Raw genomic sequence first — 26,551 nt, forward strand, 5'->3', positions numbered from 1 at the left:
AAAAATTTGACAATAAAACCTTTGGGGAAAAACTCACAGAAAGAAGTTGCTTTCAATGGCTTTTCTCTCTAACAGTCTTGTTTGATTGTAAATGTTGGGATAAGAAATAAAATATGTGATATATTTTAGGAGGTATATAAAAGATTTCAGACAAATAATATACAATTACAATTAATTTGTAAAAATAACTTTGTTTAGATAGATAGATAGATAGATAGATAGATAGATAGATAGATAGATAGATAAATATTGATAGATGGATAGATAGATGATAGATAGATAGATAGATAGATAGATAGATAGATAGATGATAGATGGATAGATAGATGATAGATATGTAGATAGATAGATAGATAGATAAATATTGATAGATGGATAGATAGATGATAGATAGATAGATAGATAGATAGATAGATAGATAGATAGATAGATAGATAGATAGATGATAGATAGATAGATAGATAGATAGATAGATAGATAGATAGATAGATAGAGAGATAGATAGATGATAGATGGATAGATAAATGATAGATATATAGATAGATAGATAGATAGATAGATAGATAGATAGATAGATAGATAGATAGATAGATAGATGATAGATGGATAGATGGATAAATATAGATAGATGGATAGATAGATGATAGATAGATATATAGATAGATAGATAGATGATAGATGGATAGATAGATAGATAGATAGATGATAGATGGATAGATGGATAAATATAGATAGATTGATAGATAGATATATAGATAGATAGATAGATGATAGATGATAGATGATAGATGGATAGATAGATAGATAGATAGATAGATAGATGATAGATGGATAGATGGATAAATATAGATAGATTGATAGATAGATATATAGATAGATTGATAGATGATAGATGGATAGATGGATAGATAGATGATAGATAGATATATAGATAGATGATAGATGGATAGATATATAGATAGATGATAGATGGATAGATAGATATATAGATAGATAGATAGATAGATAGATGGATGGATAAATATAGATAGATGATAGATGGATAGATAGATGATAGATAGATATATAGATAGATAGATAGATTATAGATGGATAGATAGATTTTTAGCTTCTGACCAAGGCTGTATCTCAATACTAGTTCTACTCGATCTTAGCGCTGCTTTCGACACTATCGATCATAAAATACTCTTGGATTGACTACAAAACTACACTGGTGTTCAGGGACAGGCATTAAGCTGGTTTAGATCGTACTTATCAGACCAAATGGGGAAAAATCAAAGATAACGCCAGTAGACTATGGAGTGCCGCAAGGATCGGTGTTAGGCCCTCTGCTATTCTCAATATACATGCTGCCACTTGGTAATATTATAAGAAAACATGGAATTAATTTCCACTGTTATGCTGATGACACTCAATTATATATTTCATCACGGCCAGATGAAAACACTAACTTATCTAAATTGACAGAGTGTCTAAATGATATAAAATGCTGGATGACGTGTAATTTCCTGCTATTAAATTCAGATAAAACGGAGGTACTACTTATTGGTCCAAAAGACTACCGACAAAATCCCTTACAATACAACTTTAATTTAGAAGGATGTCCTGTTACTTTATCCACTACAGTAAAAGACCTGGGTTTTATACTAGACCGCAACTCATATATTACAAGAACAGCCTTTTTCCACCTTAGAAACATTGCTAAGCTACGCAACATGCTATCTGTTTCTGATGCAGAAAAGTTAGTTCATGCATTCATGACCTCGAGACTAGATTACTGAAATGCTTTATTAGCTGGTTGTCCTGCATCCTCAATAAACAAGCTACAGTTAGTGCAAAATGCAGCCGCTAGAGTTCTTACTAGATCAAGAAAATATGATCATATAACACCTATTTTATCATCTCTACACTGGTTACCTATTAAGTTACGTATCAATTACAAAGTATTCCTACTGACCTATAAAGCCCTAAATGGTTTAGCTCCTGTGTATTTAACAGACCTTCTATCGCCATACAATCCATCGCGCTCTTTAAGATCACTAAATTCGAGGCTTCTGGTCATTCCTAGGATATCTAAGTCCACTAAAGGAGGGAGGGCGTTCTCGCATTTAGCTCCTAAACTCTGGAATAGCCTTCCTGATATTGTTCGAGACTCAGACTCGCTGTCCCAGTTTAAAACTAGATTAAAGACGCATCTCTTTAACCAAGCATTCACTTAATGCTTAACCTTTAATACTACTGCTGAATCAGTTCGAATGCATTAACATTATGAACATCAGCTATGCTAATTATTTCCCATCTGCCTTTCTGCTGTTATCTCGGGACGCTAGTCCCGAGGTAAATAGCGTTCGTCAGCTCCAGTTTGTATCCAGCCTCTCACGGAGACTTCAGATGCCCCAACGCCTGTGAAGAGACGACTCAAAGCCCGGCGATATGTTATGCCATAAATTAATACATGATTAACTAACTGTATTTTTCTATGTACATTTCCGAAATGCACTTTCTGTAAAGCTGCTTTGAGACAATGTGTATTGTGAAAAGCGCTATACAAATAAATTTGAATTGAATTGAATTGAATAGATGATAGATAGATATATAGATAGATAGATAGATGATAGATAGATATATAGATAGATGATAGATAGGAATATAGATAGATAGATAGATGATAGATGGATAGATAGATGATAGATAGATATATAGATAGATAGATGATAGATAGGAATATAGATAGATAGATGATAGATGATAGATGGATATATAGATAGATAGATGATAGATGGATAGATAGATAGATAGATAGATAGATAGATAGATAGATAGATAGATAGATAGATAGATAGATAGATAGATAGATAGATAGATAGATAGATAGATAGATAGATGATATATAGATATATAGATAGATAGATGATAGATGGATAAATAGATAGATGATAGATAGATGATAGATTGATAGATGGATAGATAGATGGATTGATAGATAGATGATAGATGGATAGATAGATGGATATTTTGTATATAAATGATTCAGAAAAGAACAGAGTTTAAAAGCCTTCAGGCAAATACTTTTATTTATTTTAGCAAAAATAGCATTGGCTGATCTCCAATCTTTATCCAAAGATTCATATATTATATTTACATAAATATCAAGGCTTTATTTATGCATTATTTACAATAAATATTTACATAGATTCTCCACCACATGGTGCAATTGTAAATACATAGACAGTGCTTGAGATCTTTATAATCCATTTTACAGTTTTCACGATTGATCATCATTTGCAGGAATTTCCAGAAGACGCAAAAGGAGAGAATTTTTTTCCTTCACTTGTCTTTTTTTTGGGGGGGGGGGGGGGGGGGGACTGGGAACCCTAATATACTTGTTTCCCTCTCTTTTTGAAGTCCTAACATGTTGTGTATAACGTTCCTCAGCTCTGGATCTCCAGCTCTACAGTTTTCATGACTGATCATCATTTGCAGGAATTTTCAGAAGATAATTTTTTTCTTTTTTTTTTTAGGGGAATTGGGATCCCTAATATACCTCAGCAGGTAAGTGTTGCGTTTCCTTGTCTTTTTGAAGTCATAACATGTTATAAATAATATTGTTAATGTTTCATCATTATAGCTCTCACAGGCTTTTTTTGACGTCCTAACATGTTGTGTATAATGTTGCTCGGCTCTGGATCTTCACTGGAACTCTTTCTGATGAAGATCTGATGCAGATCTGAAGATCGTCTCTCTGATGAAGATCTGATGAAGATCTGATGAAGATCTGATGAAGATCTGATGAAGATCTGATGAAGATCTGATGAAGATCTGATGAAGATCGTCTTTATGATGAAGCTCTGATGAAGATCTGATGAAGATCGTCTCTCTGATGAAGATCGTTTTTATGATGAAGCTCTGATGAAGATCTGATGAAGATCGTCTCTCTGATGAAGATCTGATGAAGATCATCTCTCTGATGAAGATCTGATGAAGATCTGATGAAGATCGTCTCTCTGATGAAGATCTGATGAAGATCATCTCTCTGATGAAGATCTGATGAAGATCTGATGAAGATCTGATGAAGATCTGATGAAGATCGTCTCTCTGATGAAGATCTGACGAAGATCGTCTCTCTGATGAAGATCTGATGAAGATCTGATGAAGATCGTCTCTCTGATGAAGATCTGATGAAGATCTGATGAAGATCTGATGAAGATCGTCTCTCTGATGAAGATCTGATGAAGATCGTCTCTCTGATGAAGATCTGATGAAGATCTGATGAAGATCGTCTCTCTGATGAAGATCTGATGAAGATCTGATGAAGATCTGATGAAGATCTGATGAAGATCTGATGAAGATCTGATGAAGATCGTCTCTCTGATGAAGATCTGACGAAGATCGTCTCTCTGATGAAGATCTGATGAAGATCTGATGAAGATCGTCTCTCTGATGAAGATCTGATGAAGATCTGATGAAGATCGTCTCTCTGATGAAGATCTGATGAAGATCGTCTCCCTGATGAAGATCTGATGAAGATCTGATGAAGATTTGATGAAGATCTGATGAAGATCTGATGAAGATCTGATGAAGATTTGATGAAGATCTGATGAAGATCTGATGAAGATCTTATGAAGATCTGATGAAGATCTGATGAAGATCTGATGAAGATTTGATGAAGATCTGATGAAGATCTGATGAAGATCTTATGAAGATCTGATGAAGATCGTCTCTCTGATGAAGATCTGATGAAGACGAGGGTCGGTCACAGGCATCCACACTCCTCCACCAGCATGTCCTCGTGGTGTCTCAGGATGAGTTCTCCGTTCTCGTAGTAAAGCATGCTGAGCGGACTCATCTTGGTGGGAGCGCAGCACGCAGCCGGAGCTCTGCTGGGATGATAATACTTCAGCAAACTCTGCAGGAGAAGCGCATGGAGACCAGCGTTACTGCACCATCATTCACTGATCATCTCAATTAGGTTCACTTTCATACTTTACATTTCTATTTTAAATTCACTTCAAGCTTTAGTAATTTTGCTGTCATTTTATTAATTTCAATTTTAATTTTAATACACTTAAAGTTAAACTAAATGACAATGAGAAATGTTGCCTTGGCATCTAGATAAATAAAATAAGTTTAAGTTTTTTATATTTAGTTAACATTTATTTCAATTTACGATAATGAAAAAATTGTATATGTAACTTTTTTACGTTTTTTAGTATGTTAAGTTTGACTAAATGAAAATAATCAATGTTGCTGAAATAAAATACCTTTTTGGTTAACATTTATTTTATTATTTTAAGTGACAAATTTTTTAATGTACTTTTTTATTTCAGTTTTAGCTTAGTTATTTTAGTACTGAAAAGAAATTGAGAAATAAGATGTTTTTTTTAAATATTTTATTTTATCCCAAGTATTGAAAGTTTATTCAATTGACATTTTTTATGTCATTTTTATTTCAATTTTATTTTTAGTTTTTTAATACTGAAATAAAAATGAGAAATAAGTTTAAGTTTAAAATTTTTTATGACATTTTTATTTCAGTTTAAGTCATTTCGGTACTTGAGAAAGCTAAATGAAAAATGAGAAAATTTGCCTTGGCAACAAACAGAAATAAAAGACTTTTCAACTTTTTATTTTATTTCATTATATTTTAAGTATCGAAAATGTATTTAACGGTTTTATCTAAGGATAATCCCTCTGTTGAGGAGTTTAATGCACTCTTAACGCTTTGAAAGGTGAGGTAACAGTAGTGTGACGCCCCTCACCTGCATGTACGCGTGGTTGGTGGGATGAAGCTCTTCTCCCAGAGGATTCGGGCAGCTTCCCTCGCACCGGAACGCGTTGTACTTCTTAGGGAAAACGATCCACGATCCCCATCCGATCTGATTGAAGTCCACATGCATGTCGACTCTCCGACACATCGAGCTCCGGTCCACTGAACTCTTGACCAGCTCCGGGTTCCTCATAGGTTGACCTCTGCGACCCCTCCTGCTCTTGAGCAGCTTCTCTCTCCGTATCTCCTTTCCTTCGGTGTTGAATAAGAACTTGGACTTCTCAGCCGTGTGGAGGAGACTGGCTTTATCCGGTTCTCCCAGTTCAGAGCTGGTTTGTGAGAATAGTAGCAGCATTGCTCTGTGACGGATGCCGTCTAGATGCTTAGGCCCGTTTTGAAGGATCCTCACGTCTCTTTTCGCCTTCACGCGCCTTTTCTGGGAAAGCTTCGGACCGATCCAGTCGAGGAGCAGGTGTGTGACGTTATAGACCCTCCAGTTATGGGAATCGCTCATCAGAGATGATCCTGAGAGCTGGCCCAGGGACTGGTTTTCCAGACAGAATTGGCGCTGGTTGCACGGGACATCATGCTGGTGTCTGATCTCCACTGTGATGTTCGTTTGATGTGTTTGTTTGGGGATTCGGATCCGCAGCTCCGCCGACTGAATCTGACGCTCGGAAAGCACAGAAGAAAGGTCGAAGTGTGTGATGTAGTGCCTGTCTTGATTGATAACACCTGGAAAAAGACCATGAGAAGATGTAAATCACATGCAAATTACAAAATACATTATTTCCATTTAATTATTTTCCGTTTATAGTTCAACTTTTATCATTTTTGCTTATATGTGTGATCCTGGACCACAAAACCAGTTATAAGTCGCACGGGTAAAGTTGTGGCAATAGCCAGCAATACATTGTATGGGTCTCAATTCAATTCGCATTTATTTATATATCGCTTTTCACAATACACATCATTTCAAATCAGCTTCACAGAAAATACATGAGTGCATGAGTCCACATTACAATTAAGAGTGAGTTTTTATGCCAAAAATCATTAGGATATTAAGTAAAGATAACGTTCCATGAAGTTATTTTGATACATTTCCTTCCGTAAATATATAAAAATGTATTTAGAGTGAATGCAGCTCAATCGCGAACAAAAATTGACAACTTTAAAGGCGATTTTTCTCACTATTTCGATTTTCAAATAGTTGTATCTCGGGCAAATATTGTCCTATCATAACAATGTATCCTAACAACGGAAAGCTTATTTATTCAGCTTTCAGATGATGCATAAATCTCAATTTCAAAAAAATTCTCCTTATGACTGGTTTTGTGGTCCAGGGTCACATGATAAGATTGGTGAGATTCCCCCAGTTTGAGACACGGCCCATCACAGACTCTTTTGATGTTTATTTTCCTCCAGGGATGAATGGCTCTCTGTAGTGCACACAAACCTAAAGGTAATGAGGTGATTTGTGCCAGCTGAACACACACACTTTGATCCTCGTGTGTGTGAGGCTCTTGTCCAGTCGAGTGTATTAGGCCTGCTGTACATTTACATTAAAATTGCTAATTGCTTTGGTTTATCTAATAAGTGTTCCTGGCTGTGTTTAATAGCTCTGCCATTCAACATCAGCCTAGTTCAAATAATCATTAGATGACTTCTTTAATTTTGAGTCCAACTTTGAGTTTGCAAACATTTCTGGAAGCATTGCACTTTAATATATTTGGCTTGGTTTGTTCACAATAATATCAATTATTATCATTGTTATTTAGAATTATTTTTGTTGCAGTTTTTCTGTTCTACTTGTTGCAGTCTAATGATTATTATGTTTATTATAAATAATTTATTAAAAATAATCATTAGACTCCAACAGCAAAATATAATATTGGAGATAATTTAAAACAAAAAAACTATTATATTTTTCTAGTTGCAGTCTAATGATTGTTCAGTTTATTCTAAATAAGTGATTTTAAATACTCATTAGACTGCAACAAGAAAATATAATATTTTAGATAATTTAAAATGTTTATTTTATTTTTCTTGTTGTAGTCTAATGATTATTCTGTTTATTCGAAATAATTTATTTTAAATACTCATTAGATTGTAACAAGAAAATATAATATTTTAGATAATTTAAAATATTCATTATATTTTTCTTGTTGCATCATTCTAATGAATTCTAGACAATTTATTCTACAGTAATTGAATTGAAATAATAATGCTACAATCACAATAGAATACATATTTTAAACAATAATAATATTATAAATGTATTGAAATCGATTAAAATGTTACATATAACTTATTATTATTATTGTTGTTGTTGACAAACCAAGACAATTATATTAAAATCCAATGCTTCCAGAAATGTTGTCAAATGGATTATGCCTATTAAAGAAGCAATACACATTAATGAGGATGAAGTATGATTATGGACATGCGATTGATTTTTATAAATCTCTTCTTTTCTCCCTCGCATCACATTAAATCTTTAAGTAGGTTTAAATAAGATTGCCAACATAGCTAAATATCAGAAACCACAATCAGCTGTCAAAGGTGTGCACCTGCATTATTTCTTGAATTATTAGGCCTATTCCGTCTCACATCACCAATCTGATTAAAACCCGCACAGTATCGATCTGATATTAAGTTTATCTTAATGGAGAGGCCAGGCAGTGCGACTGTAATCCCTTCAAAACAAACACCGAAACCCATCGTTTAACACCTCCAGAACTCGTGCTCGGAACCCGGAGCTCCTAATCTAATCAGACGACGTGTGAAAAAGAGCCGAGGAGGGTGATGTTGATTTGGGTTTAACAACTGATTTGTGTAAGGATGTCTGGCGAGGGTCTAATCCACATCAGCTTTGCGCAGAGCATTAGTCCTGGACTTATTCACCAGCAAGTGAGATGTGGATTGAAGGTGTCTGGCACCGAGATTTGACAGCCAGGAGCCACCGAGACCCCCAACAATAGAGCCTGAGTTTGCACCTCGGTGCGCAATCTCCCGTTTTTAAATGCAAAAATAAATTCATAGCATAATCTAAGCAAAAGTTCCATATAGTGAATCAAATCTTACTCTTTGATAGGATGCTTTTGATGGTATCCGCGTGTTCGTGCTCCATGCTCTCCACGGGACGCGTCTGGTTGAGTCTGAAATGCCTGTAGAGGTGCATCATATACGTGGGTAAATGATACCGATGGCTTCGGTCCGCTCTGGATGAGTGAAGTGACATATTCCTTGTGCCATGTTTTCCAAATACTCCAATAAGCAGAAGTTGGTAGCAGGCCAGGCGCAAAGCTCCGTGCGCAATCATGATGGACTGGAGTCAGAATGACAGGTCGAGGGGTCCAGGAGAGCTTATATACCCCCCTCCCTCTGCCCCTCTGCATATTTAACAAGTAGCAGAGGACATTAAAGGAAATTGACATGCCATGACAGCTCATCATCTATTCATGTGGTAATGCGGCGCATATTTTACAATGAACAATTAAAACACCTTGCGCCCGGTGACGTCACCAACGTTGTTTTGCCCTTTGAAGACTGTAATGGCACTTTCACTGCGCGAACTCAAGCCAAGGCGTCAGATATATATGTCTTTCTCTACTCTTATCAAATGCATACAACAGTATGTTATATTTATATACTGATAGACTCAAAATAAATGTTAATTTGCATATCTTATTTTGATGTAGGCCTATAGCTTTCAATAGTTTCAATATATATAATGATATCATTTCTAACATAAAAGTTTGAATTTACATGTAATTTGTTGAGTATATGTCTGCATATGTGTATATTACACACATATATTATATATTTACAAACGTTCATGTTATGTATGTGATTAATTGATTTGACAGCACTCATATATAGGCTATATGTATATATATAATATAATCGATTAATCGTGATTAATTGCATCTAACATAAAAGATCTAACATATATGTTTGAAGCTACATGTGTGTGTCATTTGGTGAGTATATGTCTGCATGTATGTATATATATATATATATATATATATATATATATATATATATATATATACGTCACACACACACACACACACACACACACACACACCTTTATGTTAGATGCAATTATTCATGATTAATCGATTATATAATATATATATATATATATATATGTGTGTGTGTGTGTGTGTGTGTGTGTGTGTGTGTGTGTGTGTGTGTGTGTGTGTGTGTGTGTGTGTGTGTGTAAAATCGTCTAACCATTATATTATATATAGACTATATATATATATATATATATATATATATATATATATATATATATATATATATATATATATATATATATATTTCCATAGATGAAATGAATGGTAAGACTAATATACACAATACACGTTTTCTGTTTCTGGTTGAACTGATTTTAGGATCCTGCAGCGCCTGGCACCAAACACACACACACACACACACACACACGTGGACACACGCATGCTCAAAGAGCCCGTCTTACACCCCGCGAGAGCATTGTCTCTTTCTTTTTTCTTTCTTCCCTTCCTTCCCGAGCGAGTGTTTGACTCCAGCCGTGCACAGAGAGTTTCACTGAAGTGTGTGTTTGCTCAGGCCAGCGGTTCTGTTTGCAAGGCGGAGGCTGTTTCACGGCGATGGTGAGTGTTCAACTTTCTGCAGTGCTTTAAATCTGATCGAGCGTCTCCTCACATGCATGGATGTCCTACTTGCTTCATGAAGCTACATTGTTGTAGTTGTGAAAAGCTCGAGTTATTAACACCAGTGTGTAACAGTCCGGATCTGTTCAGAGCGTAAATGTAGCGGCATGTTACTGTTTCTGCGTTAGACTGCATGAATGATTCACTCTAGTCAGATTATAAAACACTATAACGAGTGTTTTGTGATTTTGAATAAGTTTTGAAGGCACACGCAGAGAAGATAGCCTAGATTACAAGAAACGCATGAAAATGATTTACACTGGCGACTGATTCAGTGAGCCGATTCGTTCCAACGATTCTTTCGCTATTTTACGTGCTCTGTGAATGAAACATCTATACAATTTACATTTTGGACTCGACCGAATCATTTAAATGAACCGACTCAAAAGAACGATTCGTTAGAATTAGACCGCTCTTCTATTATCAAAGGAGAATCGTTTGTTTATGTGTCGCATTGAGTTACTTTGTAGTAGCAAAGAACAGACCTCGTAAAACTAACGATTAAACTCTCAATCACGACCATTATCTTGATATTTGAATAACTTATGAAGTCTTTCACACCCTGAGGTAAGTTTATAAAGCTTTTGAAGCGGCAGCTTGAGGAAAGTAGGCTATAAATTCAAAACTGAGGGAACAATTTGTGGAGAACTTGTCATATTTCCAACCGAACATAAAAACGAAGCATTTCCTTAATAGTTAGGAAAATAGTGTGCCTAAAATAGTCTTCATTGCCTTTACGTTTCTCATTCTTCTTGACAGGCTTCAGCTCTAATTAGAAACTCATTAAATAAGACATAATCTTTTTCTCATTATTGAAAATGGATGAAACCTACATGTTTAAATCTTATCAATCCACATAAAAGCTATTTGATATTAGCGGATTGAAATGCTAATGTGTGGATCGAGAGTCAAGCCTATGAAGATTAATGGTGATGAAGTTCGTTTCGATGCTGTTGGGTTACTTGAGCTGTTAGTCACCAGAACTCAATGAATAATCCATTTGTTTGAACCTGTCAGTACTAGATTAGAGGAGTTTGCGTTAGGGATTGAGATAAATTATATTGGGGCATTATAGAACTGAGGCCAATTGAAATTAAGCATACTGCCACCTTGTTGGAAACATAAAATTCATATTTAATATAGGCTTTCAGTATGCATTTAAAGATAAAAGATGCTTCTTTAGGTATTTCATAAATATTTGTTATTAGTCTGAGATTGGGTCAAATTGTCACAAGGTGTATATGAGATTTTAAGCCAGAAATCTATTGCACAAATACTTGTTTTCTCTTGCAGCGATTTTGTGTTTTTGCAAACAAAACATGCAAACATCTGTTGTTGAATAGAATTCTCAAATTCTGTCTTTCAAACTACAATTTTAATTGCTATCTAAATCCACATTGGTATATCCTTTCTATTTTAGCTACCTTGTAGCGTCATAATCCTCTTACTTTCAAATTTGGCTGAAAAGCCAAATCATTTAAAATGTATTAGATTTTGTATATGCTGTTTCGTCAACAAATTATTCTTAAATCAGTGTGAATAAACAGCAGGTTCCCATTGTGACAACATGCCCCGCTACTTGATTAATCGTGTGCTATGTTCAAAATATTTTTGTAATCAAGACGTTTGGTGTCTGTACAGAAATTGACTTTCAAAGAACCTACTTTTTTTTTAACCCACCCTGAGAAATATTAATTGGAAATAGAATTCATTGGAATAATTTCATCCTAGAAACTGCATCTGATCTTGGCAGTGTGAACATGGATTGTAAGACAGAGCCATGTCGTGTAAAACCACTCTTAGAAACTTTTGCAAAAGTCACATCATGAATAAATCCGTAGAGGGATTATATTTGGATTTTGCATGCACTATGTCAGCACAAAGTCATATATGGTAAAAAGATCCTGCAGCATTTGAGCACAGATACAGGAACTGCTAACTTCAGATTCTAGAACTTCATCCAATGCAATGATATGTAACGTAACTGAAGAGTTTGTTTGTTTAATGTCTTTTGTGTTGTACACTGAATGTGACTCCATCTGTCATGATGTGTAAAGATGATCTCAGCCACTAGATGTCATGTCCAACTTTTGTCTGTTTGATGTCAGTCCAGTAATAGTATAGTTGAAAACACTCTGGCGGAGAATCTGGCGGAGCGACTGAATGTACTTTCTATTTTTAAACCTACGATTTCATTTCTACCAAAATGGAAATAAGCATCATCATAGTCATGTCGTGATCACTTATATCTCTGCAGTTGACATTAGATCATCAGATATGACGTATCCATCATAGTCTAATGTTATTTTTAGCATCATTACGTTGCATTACAGTAATTTACAATGCTACATTACTTAGTTTTTTCAGTGCATCAAGTTAAACTAAACTGAAATGAAATGTTGCCTTTGCGATATATATAATAAAGTTTTTAGAATACATTTTTCAATCTGTACTTTATCAGATTATTTTATTTTGGACGCATACTTTTACTTTACGCATAATATCGTACTTTTTTTCTCCACTAAATGTCATTCCTCGTTATTTTGAACTGAAGAAAGTGTGTCTCTTTCTTGAACAAGCCGATTCTTTTCAGTTAACCTGTTAAAACTGTTCGAAAATCAAACGATTCATTCGTTGCATCTATTCTGGAGACGACAACTAACTGATTCAGATGATCCGGTCTGAGTGTGTTCACTGAGTTCAAGAGTCTGGCTCTAAAGCCTGATTTATCCTTTGCGTCGGACTTACGCTGGAGCCTCTACTCTATAGACTACGCGTTGGTTTTCATTTATACTTCTGCGTAGTTGTCCGCGTTGACTCGCAATTACACATGCAGAGGGAACATGTGAAACCCGAGGTAGGGGTTCTAGCAGACCAATCACAGCGCTTGCATCCGCGTAGAATTGATGCGTTGTTACATTTTTGGAGAGGTGCACGTCAGTGTACGGCGAAGGGTACGTGCGCTACACACAGCCTACGACCTATTGCTGGTTCTGTTATTATTGCTCTTCCTGTTATTGCTACTTGTAGTTATTGCTGCTGCTGTTATTGCTACTTTTAGTTGTTGCTACTGATGTTATTGCTACTTGTAGTTATTGCTGCTCCTGTTATTGCTACTGTTATTGCTACTTGTAGTTATTGCTGCTGTTATTGCTACTTGTAGTTATTGCTGCTGTTATTGCTACTTGTAGTTATTGCTGCTGTTATTGCTACTTGTAGTTATTGCTGCTGTTATTGCTACTGTTATTGCTACTTGTAGTTATTGCTGCTGTTATTGCTACTTGTAGTTATTGCTGCTCCTGTTATTGCTACTTGTAGTTATTGCTGCTCCTGTTATTGCTACTTGTAGTTGTTGCTACTTTTAGTTGCTGCTGATGTTATTGCTACTTGTAGTTATTGCTGCTGATGTTATTGCTACTTTTAGTTATTGCTGCTGATGTTATTGCTACTTTTAGTTATTGCTGCTGATGTTATTGCTACTTTTAGTTATTGCTGCTGATGTTATTGCTACTTGTAGTTATTGCTGCTGCTGTTATTGCTACTTTTAGTTGTTGCTACTTTTAGTTGCTGCTGATGTTATTGCTACTTGTAGTTATTGCTGCTGTTATTGCTACTGTTATTGCTACTTGTAGTTATTGCTGCTATTATTGTTACTTGTGGTTATTGTTGCTTCTGTTATTGCTACTTGTAGTTATTGCTGCTCCTGTTATTGCTACTTTTAGTTGTTGCTACTTTTAGTTGCTGCTGCTGTTATTGATACTTGTAGTTATTGCTGCTGTTATTGCTACTGTTATTGCTACTTGTAGTTATTGCTGCTATTATTGCTACTTGTGGTTATTGCTGCTTCTATTATTGCTACTTGTAGTTATTGCTGCTCCTGTTATTGCTACTTTTAGTTATTGCTGCTGCTGTTATTGCTACTTTTAGTTGTTGCTACTTTTAGTTGTTGCTGCTGATGTTATTGCTACTTGTAGTTATTACTGCTCCTGTTATTGCTACTTGTAGTTATTGCTCCTGTTATTGCTACTTGTAGTTATTGCTGCTGATGTTATTGCTACTTGTAGTTATTGCTGCTGTTATTGCTACTTGTAGTTATTGCTGCTGCTGTTATTGCTACTTTTAGTTGTTGCTACTTTTAGTCGCTGCTGATGTTATTGCTACTTGTAGTTATTGCTGATGTTATTGCTACTTGTAGTTATTGCTGATGTTATTACTACTTGTAGTTATTGCTGCTGATGTTTTTGCTACTTGTAGTTATTGCTGCTGATGTTATTGCTACTTGTAGTTATTGCTGCTGCTGTTATTGCTACTTGTAGTTATTGCTGCTGATGTTATTGCTACTTGTAGTTGTTGCTACTTTTAGTTGTTGCTGCTGATGTTATTGCTACTTGTAGTTATTGCTGCTGCTGTTATTGCTACTTTTAGTTGTTGCTACTTTTAGTTGTTGCTGCTGATGTTATTGCTGCTCCTGTTATTGCTACTTGTAGTTATTGCTGCTGATGTTATTGCTACTTGTAGTTATTGCTGCTGCTGTTATTGCTACTTTTAGTTGTTGCTACTTTTAGTTGTTGCTGCTGATGTTATTGCTGCTCCTGTTATTGCTACTTGTAGTTATTGCTGCTGCTTTAGTTGTAAGTAGTAAATCTTTAGTAGTAAATCACCTTCACCTGCTTTCAGATGGAACGGCATTTACTACAAAGAGCCGTAGTTAACTGACAAGCTGAGCCATATCGCATTAATACCGCGGACGTATCGCCAGCGATAATTAATGTGATATGGCTCAGCTTGTCAGTTAACTACGGCTCTTTGTAATAAATGCCGCTCCATCTGAAAGCAGGTGAAGGCGATTTACTACTAATCAAGGAACCGGCTTTACTCACGAGATGCGCATAACAATATGATGCGATATATCGCCCAGCCCTAATTGCTGCTTTTAGTTATTGCTGCTGCTGTTATTGCTGCCGTTATTGCTCCTGCCATTGTTGCTGCTGCTGCAGAGCAAGTATGGGACTAGCTACTGTCAATACATACACATGTTGCAGTTAGCAAGTAAGACTTGCTGCTGCTGTACAATATAGCATACATGAATAACCAGTAGCAGATACAGGTGGAGCTGGGGAAGGTGGAGGGTTTCTGAAAGACCGCTGCAACTGCTAATGCTGACCAAGTGTTTGAAGGTTGAGCACTGCATCTCAATGGCTACTGATACAGCAGTAACCAATCAGCTGTGCCCTATAGAGAATGATGTGATTGCAAGCAGATTGAGTTAAGGACCCATCAGTCAGCGTCATCTAGAGTTTCATGACAGAACTTTGTATTTTTTTGTGAACTATTGCAGGTTACTTGACAATTCATAATAATTCATAATGATGTCAGACTGGGCTATAAAACCCATTTAAGCTCAATCAAACCGTACTCACATTTTGGGTAAGATGGAGTAAATAAAATTGCTAAATAAATACATTCATCGATCTCTAATTTTTACTTTTTAATACTTAAATACTAGTGCTGGGCAACGATTAATCACGATTCAAAATAAAAGTTTGTTTAGGTAATATATATGTGTGTGTACCGTGTATAATTATTTTATATAAATACACACATATATGCATGTATATATTTAATATTTGCACGAGTGTGTATATATATACATATACATATACACATCATTTATATTATTTTCTTAAATATATACAGAACATGCATGTATGTTTATTTAAATACAAAATAATTATACACAGTACTAGGGCTGAAACGATTCCTCGAGTTACTCGATTACAAAAATTCCTCGAGGCAAAAACTCGAAGCCTCGTTAAATTCCTATGATCAGGAAGCATATATTTTGAATTTAGTTGGCGCGATGACGGAGAATAAATATGTAAATAAACGGCAGAAATTGTCTAAAGTGTTGGATCATTACACACTTAATAAAGAAGACAACAAGGTGCAGTGTCTTTACTGCAAAATAGAGCTGGCATACCACAACAGCACATCTTCCATGATTCAGCATCTGAACAGGAGACATCCATTCCTTGCTGTTTCACCAAGCATCGCTGAAATACTGTTGCCTTGGCTTTTGGCTTGCTTAGTTGGGGACATTTAATATTCAATAATATTATTGATCTGCCTTACTTAAGGTGGACGTTGACTCAATTTTTCTTTTAGAAACAAACTCTGTTATATTATTTTCATGTTATCACTGTGAAGCTGCTTTGATACAATCTGTATTGTAAAAAGCGCTATATAAATAAAGGTGACTTGACTTGACTTGAAACAAGGTAACGTAGTCTAAGCCTATTGATGTTCGCTGATTTTAATCCCATACTGTATTTGTAGCGATGTCGTGACGTGAGTTTTAGCTTTGATGACATTTTTAAGTAGTAAACGTAACTATCATGTTCAATTGCAAGAGAGTATAGCCTAAAAAAAGAACCCCTACACACACACACACACACACACACACACACACACACACACACACACACACACGCCAGTCAGACCAATTGCAGCAGTGCATCACATATGCTTAAACTTTTATGTAGCCACGCAACAATAATTTCAGCATGCATTCACTGTACACAACGGGACGTGAGGGAGGAACAAATATTGTATTGCAGTCTTTGCGAGACCTTGTTTGTATTTCACGTCTGCCAAATACAGACAACTACAAAAATTTAAAGTCCCCAGCCTGTTGGTTTTTAATAAAGATTCGGAGTACTCATTTTTCAGTTAAAACGCACGGAACAAAAAGTGCGTCAGCTTTTACTGCGTGTTCAACAACAAGTCACGTTACAGCTCTTCTTCAGCGTTAATCTACCAGAATACACAAATATGCTTAGATGCTTAGAGTGGTTATATTATAACATCTTAAAGGAAAATTCACATATGAGATAGCTTTATAACTGGCATACTATATAACTTATAGTATATAACTTATAACAGCTTTAACTGAAATAGACACAAGTTTAATATAACTATTCTGTTAATAAAACTCACACAACAAAATTGATCAGATTACTCGATTAATCGATGGATTAAGTGCTAGATTAATCGATTACAAAAAGAATTGATAGCTTCAGCCCTACACAGTACACACACATATATTATCACAAACTTTTATTTTGGATGCGATTTAATTGTTGCCCAGCACTTTTAAATACATTAAAAATCAAGTTCTGGATGTTTACTCGATTAATATTTTATTAGGGTATCTGTACTTTTACTCAAGTACTTGATTTGTGCACTTTGTCCACCACTGGTTTTAGGTTTTAGTTAACTATAATAATCCAGTTTTAGCCACTGACTGACCGTGAAAAAGGACAATTCGCTTTGTTTTCAGGACCATCAGGGTCTCTGATGTGTGTTTTCTGTTTCATTGATTAACGAGGGCGAATCCAGGCGGGAAAATGTTCTTCCTAACGGAAACACACGCTAGCACAGGTGTCAAGCTCTCAGAGCGGAGCGAGTCCAGTCGGAAAAGGATGTTTAAAACACAAAAAGCATTGATCAGAGAGGTAGAGAGCAGGAAAAGGGCAGATTAACGTTTCTCTTTTCACAGCCTGTGAGGAAGTTTCACAGGAAGCTGAAATGTTGTTCACTGCTTGAGAACGTCACTCGATCGAGGTCTTCTGCTGCTTCCGTCTGCTTTGCCTCATTTCTCGAATTAAGTCCACAAGCGTAACAAACAAATATTCCTTCATGCACGATTAACTGTGAAGCACCACAAGGGCAAAATGTCACAGAGCCTCATAAAAAAGAGAGATGCATGATTTCCGCTCTTCGCTGAGGCTTTGGTCTCGCATGCATCTCGTCATTTATTGCGCTGGCAGGTTCATCAGAGCCGTTAGAGGAAGAAACAGGTGTGGTCGGGTTTGTTCTACTAAACAGCCCAAATCCTGTAGAAGTGATGCTATACTCGCCTTTGTCTCGAAGAAAACTTTATAATTGACTTATGGATCTGTTGAGCTTTTTGTCTTATTTGGAGCTTGACAACCTTCTGGTCACTAATGTATGACTTGTTTTTTAGATTTAGAAGAACAAAAGTCATATGTGTTTGAATTTGAAACGACATGAGTTTAAGGTTTCTTTAAGGAACTTTTCAGCGATTGAATGTTGTTTTCTTTGATTATGGTGTCATAATGTTCTTTTTTTATCGTGACGCAACTATGAGTTGTGTGTTGGACTCGGATGAGCACTAGTCCTCCAGTGAGTTTGTGTACATGTGGTTTGTGAACAGTGTAAATTTAGCTGAGATTGAGATAGTACAGCAATTTCCTGCCTCACCCTTTTGCCCCATTTTGTTTCTCTCTCTTTCTCTTCGTGTGTGTGTGTGTGTGTCAGAATTGCCCTTTGCTGTATCAGACACACATGTCTTGGACTCCCTCAGATGTTTTTTCTGAATACCCCCTGAACACTTATCCTTAAAAAACCCTGTGACTGAGGAACTGGACAGTCAGATCACGTTAGTTATGTTAGAGGTTCAAACACACATTTTCTGAGCTGAATGTGCGGTAAAATGTATATAATTCTGAATTTAAGAATGGATAAATGTTGCTGAGAGTACTCGGTACCACTATTAATATCTGAATTGAAAGTATTAATCAATGAGGCAAAATATTCAGAAATTTTGCAAGCACCAGTTCTGTAATGGAACAAGTTGAGTTTACCTGGTTATAGTTAAAGATCTGGCAAAACCTCAGTTTGTCAATATCCTCAAAGCTTAAATGATTCCTAAAATAAATAATTGATTTTAAGTGTTATCTTAGGGTTGGGGTATAAATGTAAATATAAAATAAAATATAGAAATATTGTGTGTGTATTTATGTATGTGTGTGTGTGTGTGTGTATATATATATATATATATATATATATATATATATATATATATATATATATATATATATACACATACACACACACAAACACACACGGCCTGGTGTGTGCATTCTGATATAGCAAAGGGCAATTCTGACACACACACACACACACACACACACACACACACACACACACACACACACACACACACACACACACACACACACACACACACACACACACACACACACACACACACACACGAATATACACGGCATGGTGTTATTTTAATTGATAAAACAAAACGTATATAAAATATATATTAAAAAAGTATATACATATATTATCTATATACATAAACAGTGTATAGCATAAGTGAAGACACCCATGCTAAAGTTGACGAAAAAGAGGAATAAAAAATCATCTTTTGGAAATTAATCTTAATGTCTTAATTTAAAATATGAGGAAAAATCCAACCTTTAAGGACACCAATTTTCTTTGTGAATGAATAATGTATCGTAAATAAATAAATGTTCTTCCTTAAAATACTGGGTAAGTCAGGACGCCCCTATGTTAAACTTAAATAGAGACGGCAGATTTTTATTTTTAAAGGCCAGTTATTTCATAGATCCGGGATAATATGCATCCTGATAAAGTTCCCTTGGCCTTTGGGATTAAAATATCCCACATCATCACATTCCCGTCACCATATGTAGAGATCAGCATGGTGTTATTTCAGTTAGGCTAATAGCTGGTATGATTTGCATTGAAATATGATCTTATGGAAAGTTCCCCAAGCCGATCTCTAGATATGGTGAAGTGTGTGTGTGATGATAATGTGGGATATTTTAACTCCAAAGGCCAAGGGAACTTTATCAGGATGCATATATAGCCTATGTGTGTGTGTTAAAAAAAAAAAAAAATTATATACGTTTTGTTTTATATTACTTTTAAAAGTAATTTATTGTATTTTAATATTGAAGTACATTAGCTTATACAGTAGAAGTCTCAGTCCTCAGGTAAATGCATGTGTATGTGTGTGTCCTCAGACCTGCTGAAATTTACCTTTGTTTACTCAGCTGTGTGTGTGTGTGTGTGTGTTGACATTCAGAGACAGGGCGTCTTAATTGCTTACGAATGAAGTAATTAGTGCGGTGTGCTAACTTACAAGAGCTGCGGTGAATTACACGATGTAAACGCACATGCTGTTAGCTCGTCGTGTTGTTTGGTTTGTGCTGACTGTGACTGAGTGTGTGTGTGTGTTTGTAGGGGCGGCAGTCACACGGTCACACTGTGGAGAGCTTTTAATTCATGTGGTAATGTGTGTGTGTGTGTGTGAGATGGGTAAGACCCACCCACATATCCTTCACACACGCGGATTTATTACGCCGCTCTTCCTGAGATTGTGTTTGCGTCTGACACTCGCTGTCGCTCAGACTGAACTCTCGCTGTCTTAGACTACTAATCAGAGGCTGACTGCCCTAAACACACACACACACACACACACACGGACGCATGCACAGCGCTGTAGAGAAACTCATGGCACGCCTCAGTTAGTCTGATACCTGTCAGTGGGATCTCTAGACGTCTCTGGATTTGATGGTGCTGCGACGTGTGTGTTCTCAGGTACGGCTGGACCTTTGTGTGTGTGTGTGTGGGAGTGTGTGTCGGTTTGAATGTGTTTTATGTTAGTCGAGTCTTTGTTTTGTGTTCTCTGCTGGCTTTATTTGTCATTTAGTGATGAATCTTGTTGCACACAGTAGGCATCATCACAAGGAGATTTATGAACATGTTAATTGAGTTTATAGTTTATATTTTCTACGGCTCAAATTTGTCATGAGCTCGTTTGAACATGAGTTTTCATTTCATGTCCATTTTGTGTCAAGTGATGGCTTTTGTACTTGGATGAAGTGCAAATAAGAACAAAAGGGTTTAAAATGTGTTCCTATGTTATAACTTGTATGCCATTTTCATGGTGAGTTAATGACTCCAAAAGTGTCAAGTGGAAAAAATGCACATGTACACATCTTAATCTTTAAATTATTATTTCAAGTTGCCATGATCACGTTTTTAAAAGAGTTGGCCTTGACCCGCTCATGAGCGTGTACAGGGGTCTTCTCTGTGATGTCATTTCCTGCTTTATGGTTTTTTTGACAATGACAACAAAAATGAGTTCCTGTCGGTTACACCACACTGATTTGCCAGATTATGTTTTTAAATAATAATATTTAAGCTTCACTGCTACCCAATATTTTACAGTGATGCAAATACTTTGTTCAGTGTTGTCGTCCTCAAAGCTAAAAATGATTCCTAAAATGAGTAATTGCTTTGTTAATGGTGTTTTAGGGTCTGTAGAATTTTGTTTATTTTTTAAATATTTTTTATATAATATTCATCTATTCATAATAATTCATTTTTTTAGACTCAAAACAACACTTAAAAAGCTAATATTTCTTTAGGAATACTTTTTAAGCTTTTGGTGTATGTATTTACATGTTCCCTTAACTTTCAAAATAATTTTTATAGTTATGTGTTGTTGTTTGTTTATATTAAAGTACATTAAGTAGAGTAGCGGTCTATGAGATGTCCTCAGATATCGAGATAAATATATGTGTTTGTGTGTGTCTTGTGTTTCTCTGTATGAGATGCATTTTTTTAAATGTATTTTTTATAAAATTAATAGATGCCTACATGACATCTCACTGCTCGATGCTTCGGTTGAAAGGCATTGGCACGAGTGTAGAGACTGAGTAATTATTGGGAAATAAAATGCTAAATGCATTTTCAGTAATGGCTTTCTCAGTGCTGTGGTCTGATGTTGAGCGTGCCGTTGGTCACATGATGGGGTTTCCATGGGATTCAAGCAGGAATGATGCCTGTCTGTCTGTTTACTACTATCCCACAATGCATCCTGTCGTTCTAAAGCATTTGATTGCAGAATATCCAAGCTGATCTTTTCCATTCAGTAAATGCAGATTCTGGCCATTAAGCTGAGGTCATATGATATCTAATAGTTATAGATATGCCCAAATCCATTTATATATGATACATAATCTTAATATCTTGTCGCCTTGAGTGTTCAGGTTTAACATGCACACTAAGACGACAAACAACTGTGTTGATATGTAGATGGCGAGGCTGTGTTTTCACTTTGGGCTGAGCTCTGTTCAGAATAACTGTAATTATGTGCTATTTCTGATCTGTAAATGTCTGTGTGTGTGTGTGTGTGAGAGAGAGATGATGCATAATTTTTCCTGCTGCATTCTGGGAAAACCATACAGCCTGTTTTGTCTCAGACACACACTAAGCTCCAGTAAAGTGCTGATATTTAGTTGCATGCGGAGTGTTTATGAGTTCACGAAAGCACCATGGTGGTTATATACTATACTATAGTTCCCGTTGATATGCTTGTATTTTTTTTAGTATTATTTCAAGAGGTATTCTGCGTCATTGTAAATATGAATGTATGTTTGTGGTTAAAGGTGGCGTGAAGAATATTATTCAGAGGGATTTAAATGTTACAGTATGTGAACATGCAAATCATTCATGCAATCAATACCACGGTATTACCATCCGATACCATCGTGAAGTAACATGCACATCCCCGTGGTGTTGCAACACAGGAAATTGTGTGAGGAAGTTAGTTTTTCCGGGGCAGTTGTTCTTACTCGTAGGGGAAGTTTGACACTGCGGTTCACTGCTAATGGAGGTGAAAGTGTCAGAGTCTTCTTTAATATAGTGTAAAACCCCAGTAAACCAAGTGCATTATTCATTTGATCATCGCTGTCATGCATTTGGATGTTTTGTTCTTAAAGACACTAAACATCCTCATTTTTTATGAGGTAGTTCCCTGTTAAAGGGATTTTTATGTCTTAAGTCATGGTTTTGTAACTCTGACCTTCACATAGTTTGTAATAATGTGTCCTAGATTAAAGGATGTGCTCTGATTTCCAGATTGATCCCTGTGTAGTGGACCTAACAGGGTAACTGGTCATCTTAAGGGGATATTTGCCCTAAAAATTCAAATTCTGTCATTTTATTTAGAAAAATACATTTGACCCGTAAGACCTTCGTTCATCTTCGGAACACGAATTAAGATATTTGTGATTAAATCTGAGAGCTGGATCACTCCTCCATAGGCTTCTAAGGGATTTACACTTGTTCCCCGAAAAGTTATTAAAGACATCGTTAAAATAGTCCAAGTGACTACAGTGGCTCAATCTTAAGTCTAAGACGAGAATACTTTTTGTGCGCAAAAAACAAACAAAAATAACGACTTTATTTCAACTCTTCATTTCCTTCTCTGTGGGCCTCGAGTGAGTTAGCGTAGTGTAATAGCGTAGAGCTACGTCACACGCAGGCTCACTATTGGCCGACGCTGGTCATGTGTGTGATGCGTGTGACGTACAACACAGGAGCGCTGCGCTGTTACACTAGTACACATTACTTTCGCCAGTAATGAAATAAGTGACGTCTTTTTGAGCGAGTCATTGAGTCATTCACTCAAACCGATTAAATTATTTATTTATTCTTAAATGAATTAAATATTTTTTAAATAGACTGCAGCAATTAACATTTTGTCAGAACATCTTGTAAATTACATGTTACTTGTTTAATTGTCTTTTCAGAATCGTGGGAGAATCTTTATTTTAAACAACGACGACAAAAATTGTGATTTCTTAATTTATCCAGAATCTTGCGGGCCTAATTTGTAAAACCAATCTGACTTACACCGGTGAATATATAAAAACATTCTGACTTACACCGGTGAATATACAGCTATTTTTGTCTGCAGAAATGTTCTTCAGTGTTTTTATGCCATTGGGATTTGTATGAAATAAATGTGAAAACTAGCGTATTTGCAGATGAGTTTTATTAAAGAGACGTTCAAGAGAGACGTAAGGGATTCTTCTGGAAAGATGCTCAAATACGGCCTTCATTGAAGAAAGATTACAAACACATTATATTATGTCATATAGTATTGAAGCATCATTGAGATACTAGTTTTTTTGGATTTTCTATTTTTAGTAATTTTGTTGTGGGTTTTTGTCATCGTTTTTTAAATATGGCTGAAAGTTTTTTTCTTTTTTTTCAGTTTTAGTTAGTTAGAGAAATGCTTTTTTTTATTATCCTTTATTTAATTTAGCTTCTTTCTGATTTTGGTTTTCATTTTAGTTGTCGTTAACTATATAATAACCCTCAACTTCCTGTGGAGATGGGCGGCAACTCTCTCTCTCTGTGTGTGTGTGTGTGTGTGTGTGTATGTGTGTGTGTGTGTATGTGTGTGTGAGGTGTGTCACCTAAAACTGACTTTGTGGTTACAAACAGAGATGAATGACTCTTTATCCTTTCAATAAAGCAGTATCATATGATAATACCACACTACTTCAAAAGAATAGCAGGGTATTAATGTGATATCATATTTCACATTCCCAAAACCATGTAGTTTAAAGAGGAGTCAGAATGATTTTCCAGCTGCGTTTAGTTCACCACAATTACAGTTTACTGAAGTCACATGACCCCTTAAGATTTCATTTCACCCTCTTCTGGAGATTCTGGGTTTTGAATTTCAGAGACTTTAGTGTGGAGATTAATGATGCCGTGATATGAAAAATGTGGTCGATACTGATAACCGATATATTGGCCGTTATGACTCTAAATGCAAATTTTTATGTAATTTTTGCGAGCCTGATTACACAAGTCTCCCCATTAAAAGCCACGTCTCAAGCACACAATTATAATGTGCTCATTATCATTTTATGTAGCTGATATGACAGACGTCATATTTGCCGTATTTTCCTTTTGAATTGATTTCAATCATATTTTTAAGGTCCCATATTGTCAAAACTGAAATTTCCTGTCTTTTTTCATGATGACGGGTTATGAAATAAGTTTCAAAACAGTCGATCCACAGACAAATGCACACAGCCTGCATAAAGTAGCTGTGCCTTTTCACGAGCCGTTGTGACTTCCGTATATTTGTGATGTCAGAACTACAGTCTCCGCCCCCACCAATGGTGGATCACGCAGAAAACAACAGGCCAATCAGACGAGAGGCTCATGAATATTAAGTAGACGGGCCAAAATCGAGCTGTTCTTGGCAGAGCTCCTGAGAAAGCAGCTGTAAACATCAGAAAGTTGTACATTATGGGACCTTTAAGCAATTCAAAACCATCATGTTGAACATCTGAAGTGTCTCAGCTGAAGGAAATAATACTGTATTTATCGGTTTTAATTTTCTTATCTGGCCGATAAAGATAACATTAATCGTATATCCCAAGTGGAGATAAACACACATTACAAGTCCCATTTACTTTATTAATGCACTGTCGGCTTATGATTTATTATAAGTGCGCTTTGTTTTGCTGTCGACATCGGTCTCTTATATTTCAGATTAAAGATACTTGTCACCATCCAATCAATTCCAGATTGACAAAATCAAGTCTTTAAATAACATGTTTTAGTCCAACAGACTTTTTTTTAAACTTTATTAACAGCGTTATTGTCTTTTAGCACAGAGAATCATTTCATCTGGTCATTTGTTTTGTATAAAGCGTTTGTAGCGTCTGGCATGCGTTTACATGTAACAAACTCCACCACTCGACACACAGGTTATATCTACGTATACATCCGCCTAGAAATATAGTCCAATAGTAGAGTTTAAAAAAAACACGCATTATTCTGAATAATTCAAGTTCTTTTAGACTTAAGTCAGTAACTGGAAATATGATTTCAGTCCAATAGCTGTGTAAAGAGGGTGTGTGATGGTGTGTGTGTGGGTGTGTATGAGGGTGTGTGTGTGTGTGAGAGGGTGTGTGTGAATGAGTGTGTGTGAGAAGGGTGTGTGTGTGAGAGGGTGTGTGAGTGAGTGTGTGTGTATGCAAGTGATTAATCTGACTTGCTTTAAACAGTGTTTGTGTGTGCATGTGCATCATATAGCTGTTATTAGCATTAGCATGTTCACTTCACTGCTGTGTGTTGCAGGATCAGACCTGAGACCCATTTTCGGGCCTCTATCGGTGTATCCCAGAGTTCCCAGCTCTGCTTGAAGTTGTAAATGTCATTTCTGATGCGTGATGTACACCTGGTAAGAACGAGAGCGTTCCTCATCCTTCCTCTGCCCGAGCGCAGATGCTTCCTGCAGCTGCACACACTTCCCGTCGCACGCAGGGCCTTTGTGCCGCGCTCCGGCCCAGATATACAACTCCACCAGCGGAATTTCAATAGATGTTGAGGCGGGAAACTAGGGAAAGCCCATCTGTGTGTA

General features: G+C 36.1%; 2 protein-coding genes across 4 annotated transcripts in view; one reads left to right on the forward strand and one right to left on the reverse strand.

Annotated features, from left to right (window-relative positions):
* Positions 1–4,753: 4,753 nt before the first annotated feature.
* Positions 4,754–9,089, reverse strand: ndr2 (nodal-related 2). Its single transcript, XM_077230805.1, has 3 exons — positions 8,852–9,089; positions 5,760–6,502; positions 4,754–4,906 (listed from the first exon to the last, which is right to left on the reverse strand). Exons 1-3 carry the CDS (start codon positions 9,087–9,089, stop codon positions 4,754–4,756), a joined length of 1,134 nt encoding a protein of 377 aa, XP_077086920.1.
* A 1,094-nt stretch (positions 9,090–10,183) lies between these two features.
* pald1a (phosphatase domain containing paladin 1a) overlaps positions 10,184–26,551 on the forward strand; it is a 91,198-nt gene continuing 74,830 nt past the window's right edge. Inside the window, exon 1 of one of the 3 annotated variants that reach the window (XM_077230857.1) lies at positions 10,184–10,407. In XM_077230857.1, the coding sequence (XP_077086972.1) occupies positions 10,232–10,407 (176 nt within the window). In that variant the 5' untranslated portion in view covers positions 10,184–10,231. Of the gene's footprint in view, positions 10,408–10,901; positions 11,035–20,423; positions 20,911–26,551 lie in introns of those variants that run through there. The other 2 variants (XM_077230859.1, XM_077230858.1) reach the window with 2 other exon arrangements.

Source organism: Siphateles boraxobius, unplaced genomic scaffold (assembly GCF_051911475.1).
Source record: "Siphateles boraxobius isolate OS27281-9 unplaced genomic scaffold, OSU_SipBor_1 151, whole genome shotgun sequence".
NCBI classification, from domain to species: domain Eukaryota; kingdom Metazoa; phylum Chordata; class Actinopteri; order Cypriniformes; family Leuciscidae; genus Siphateles; species Siphateles boraxobius.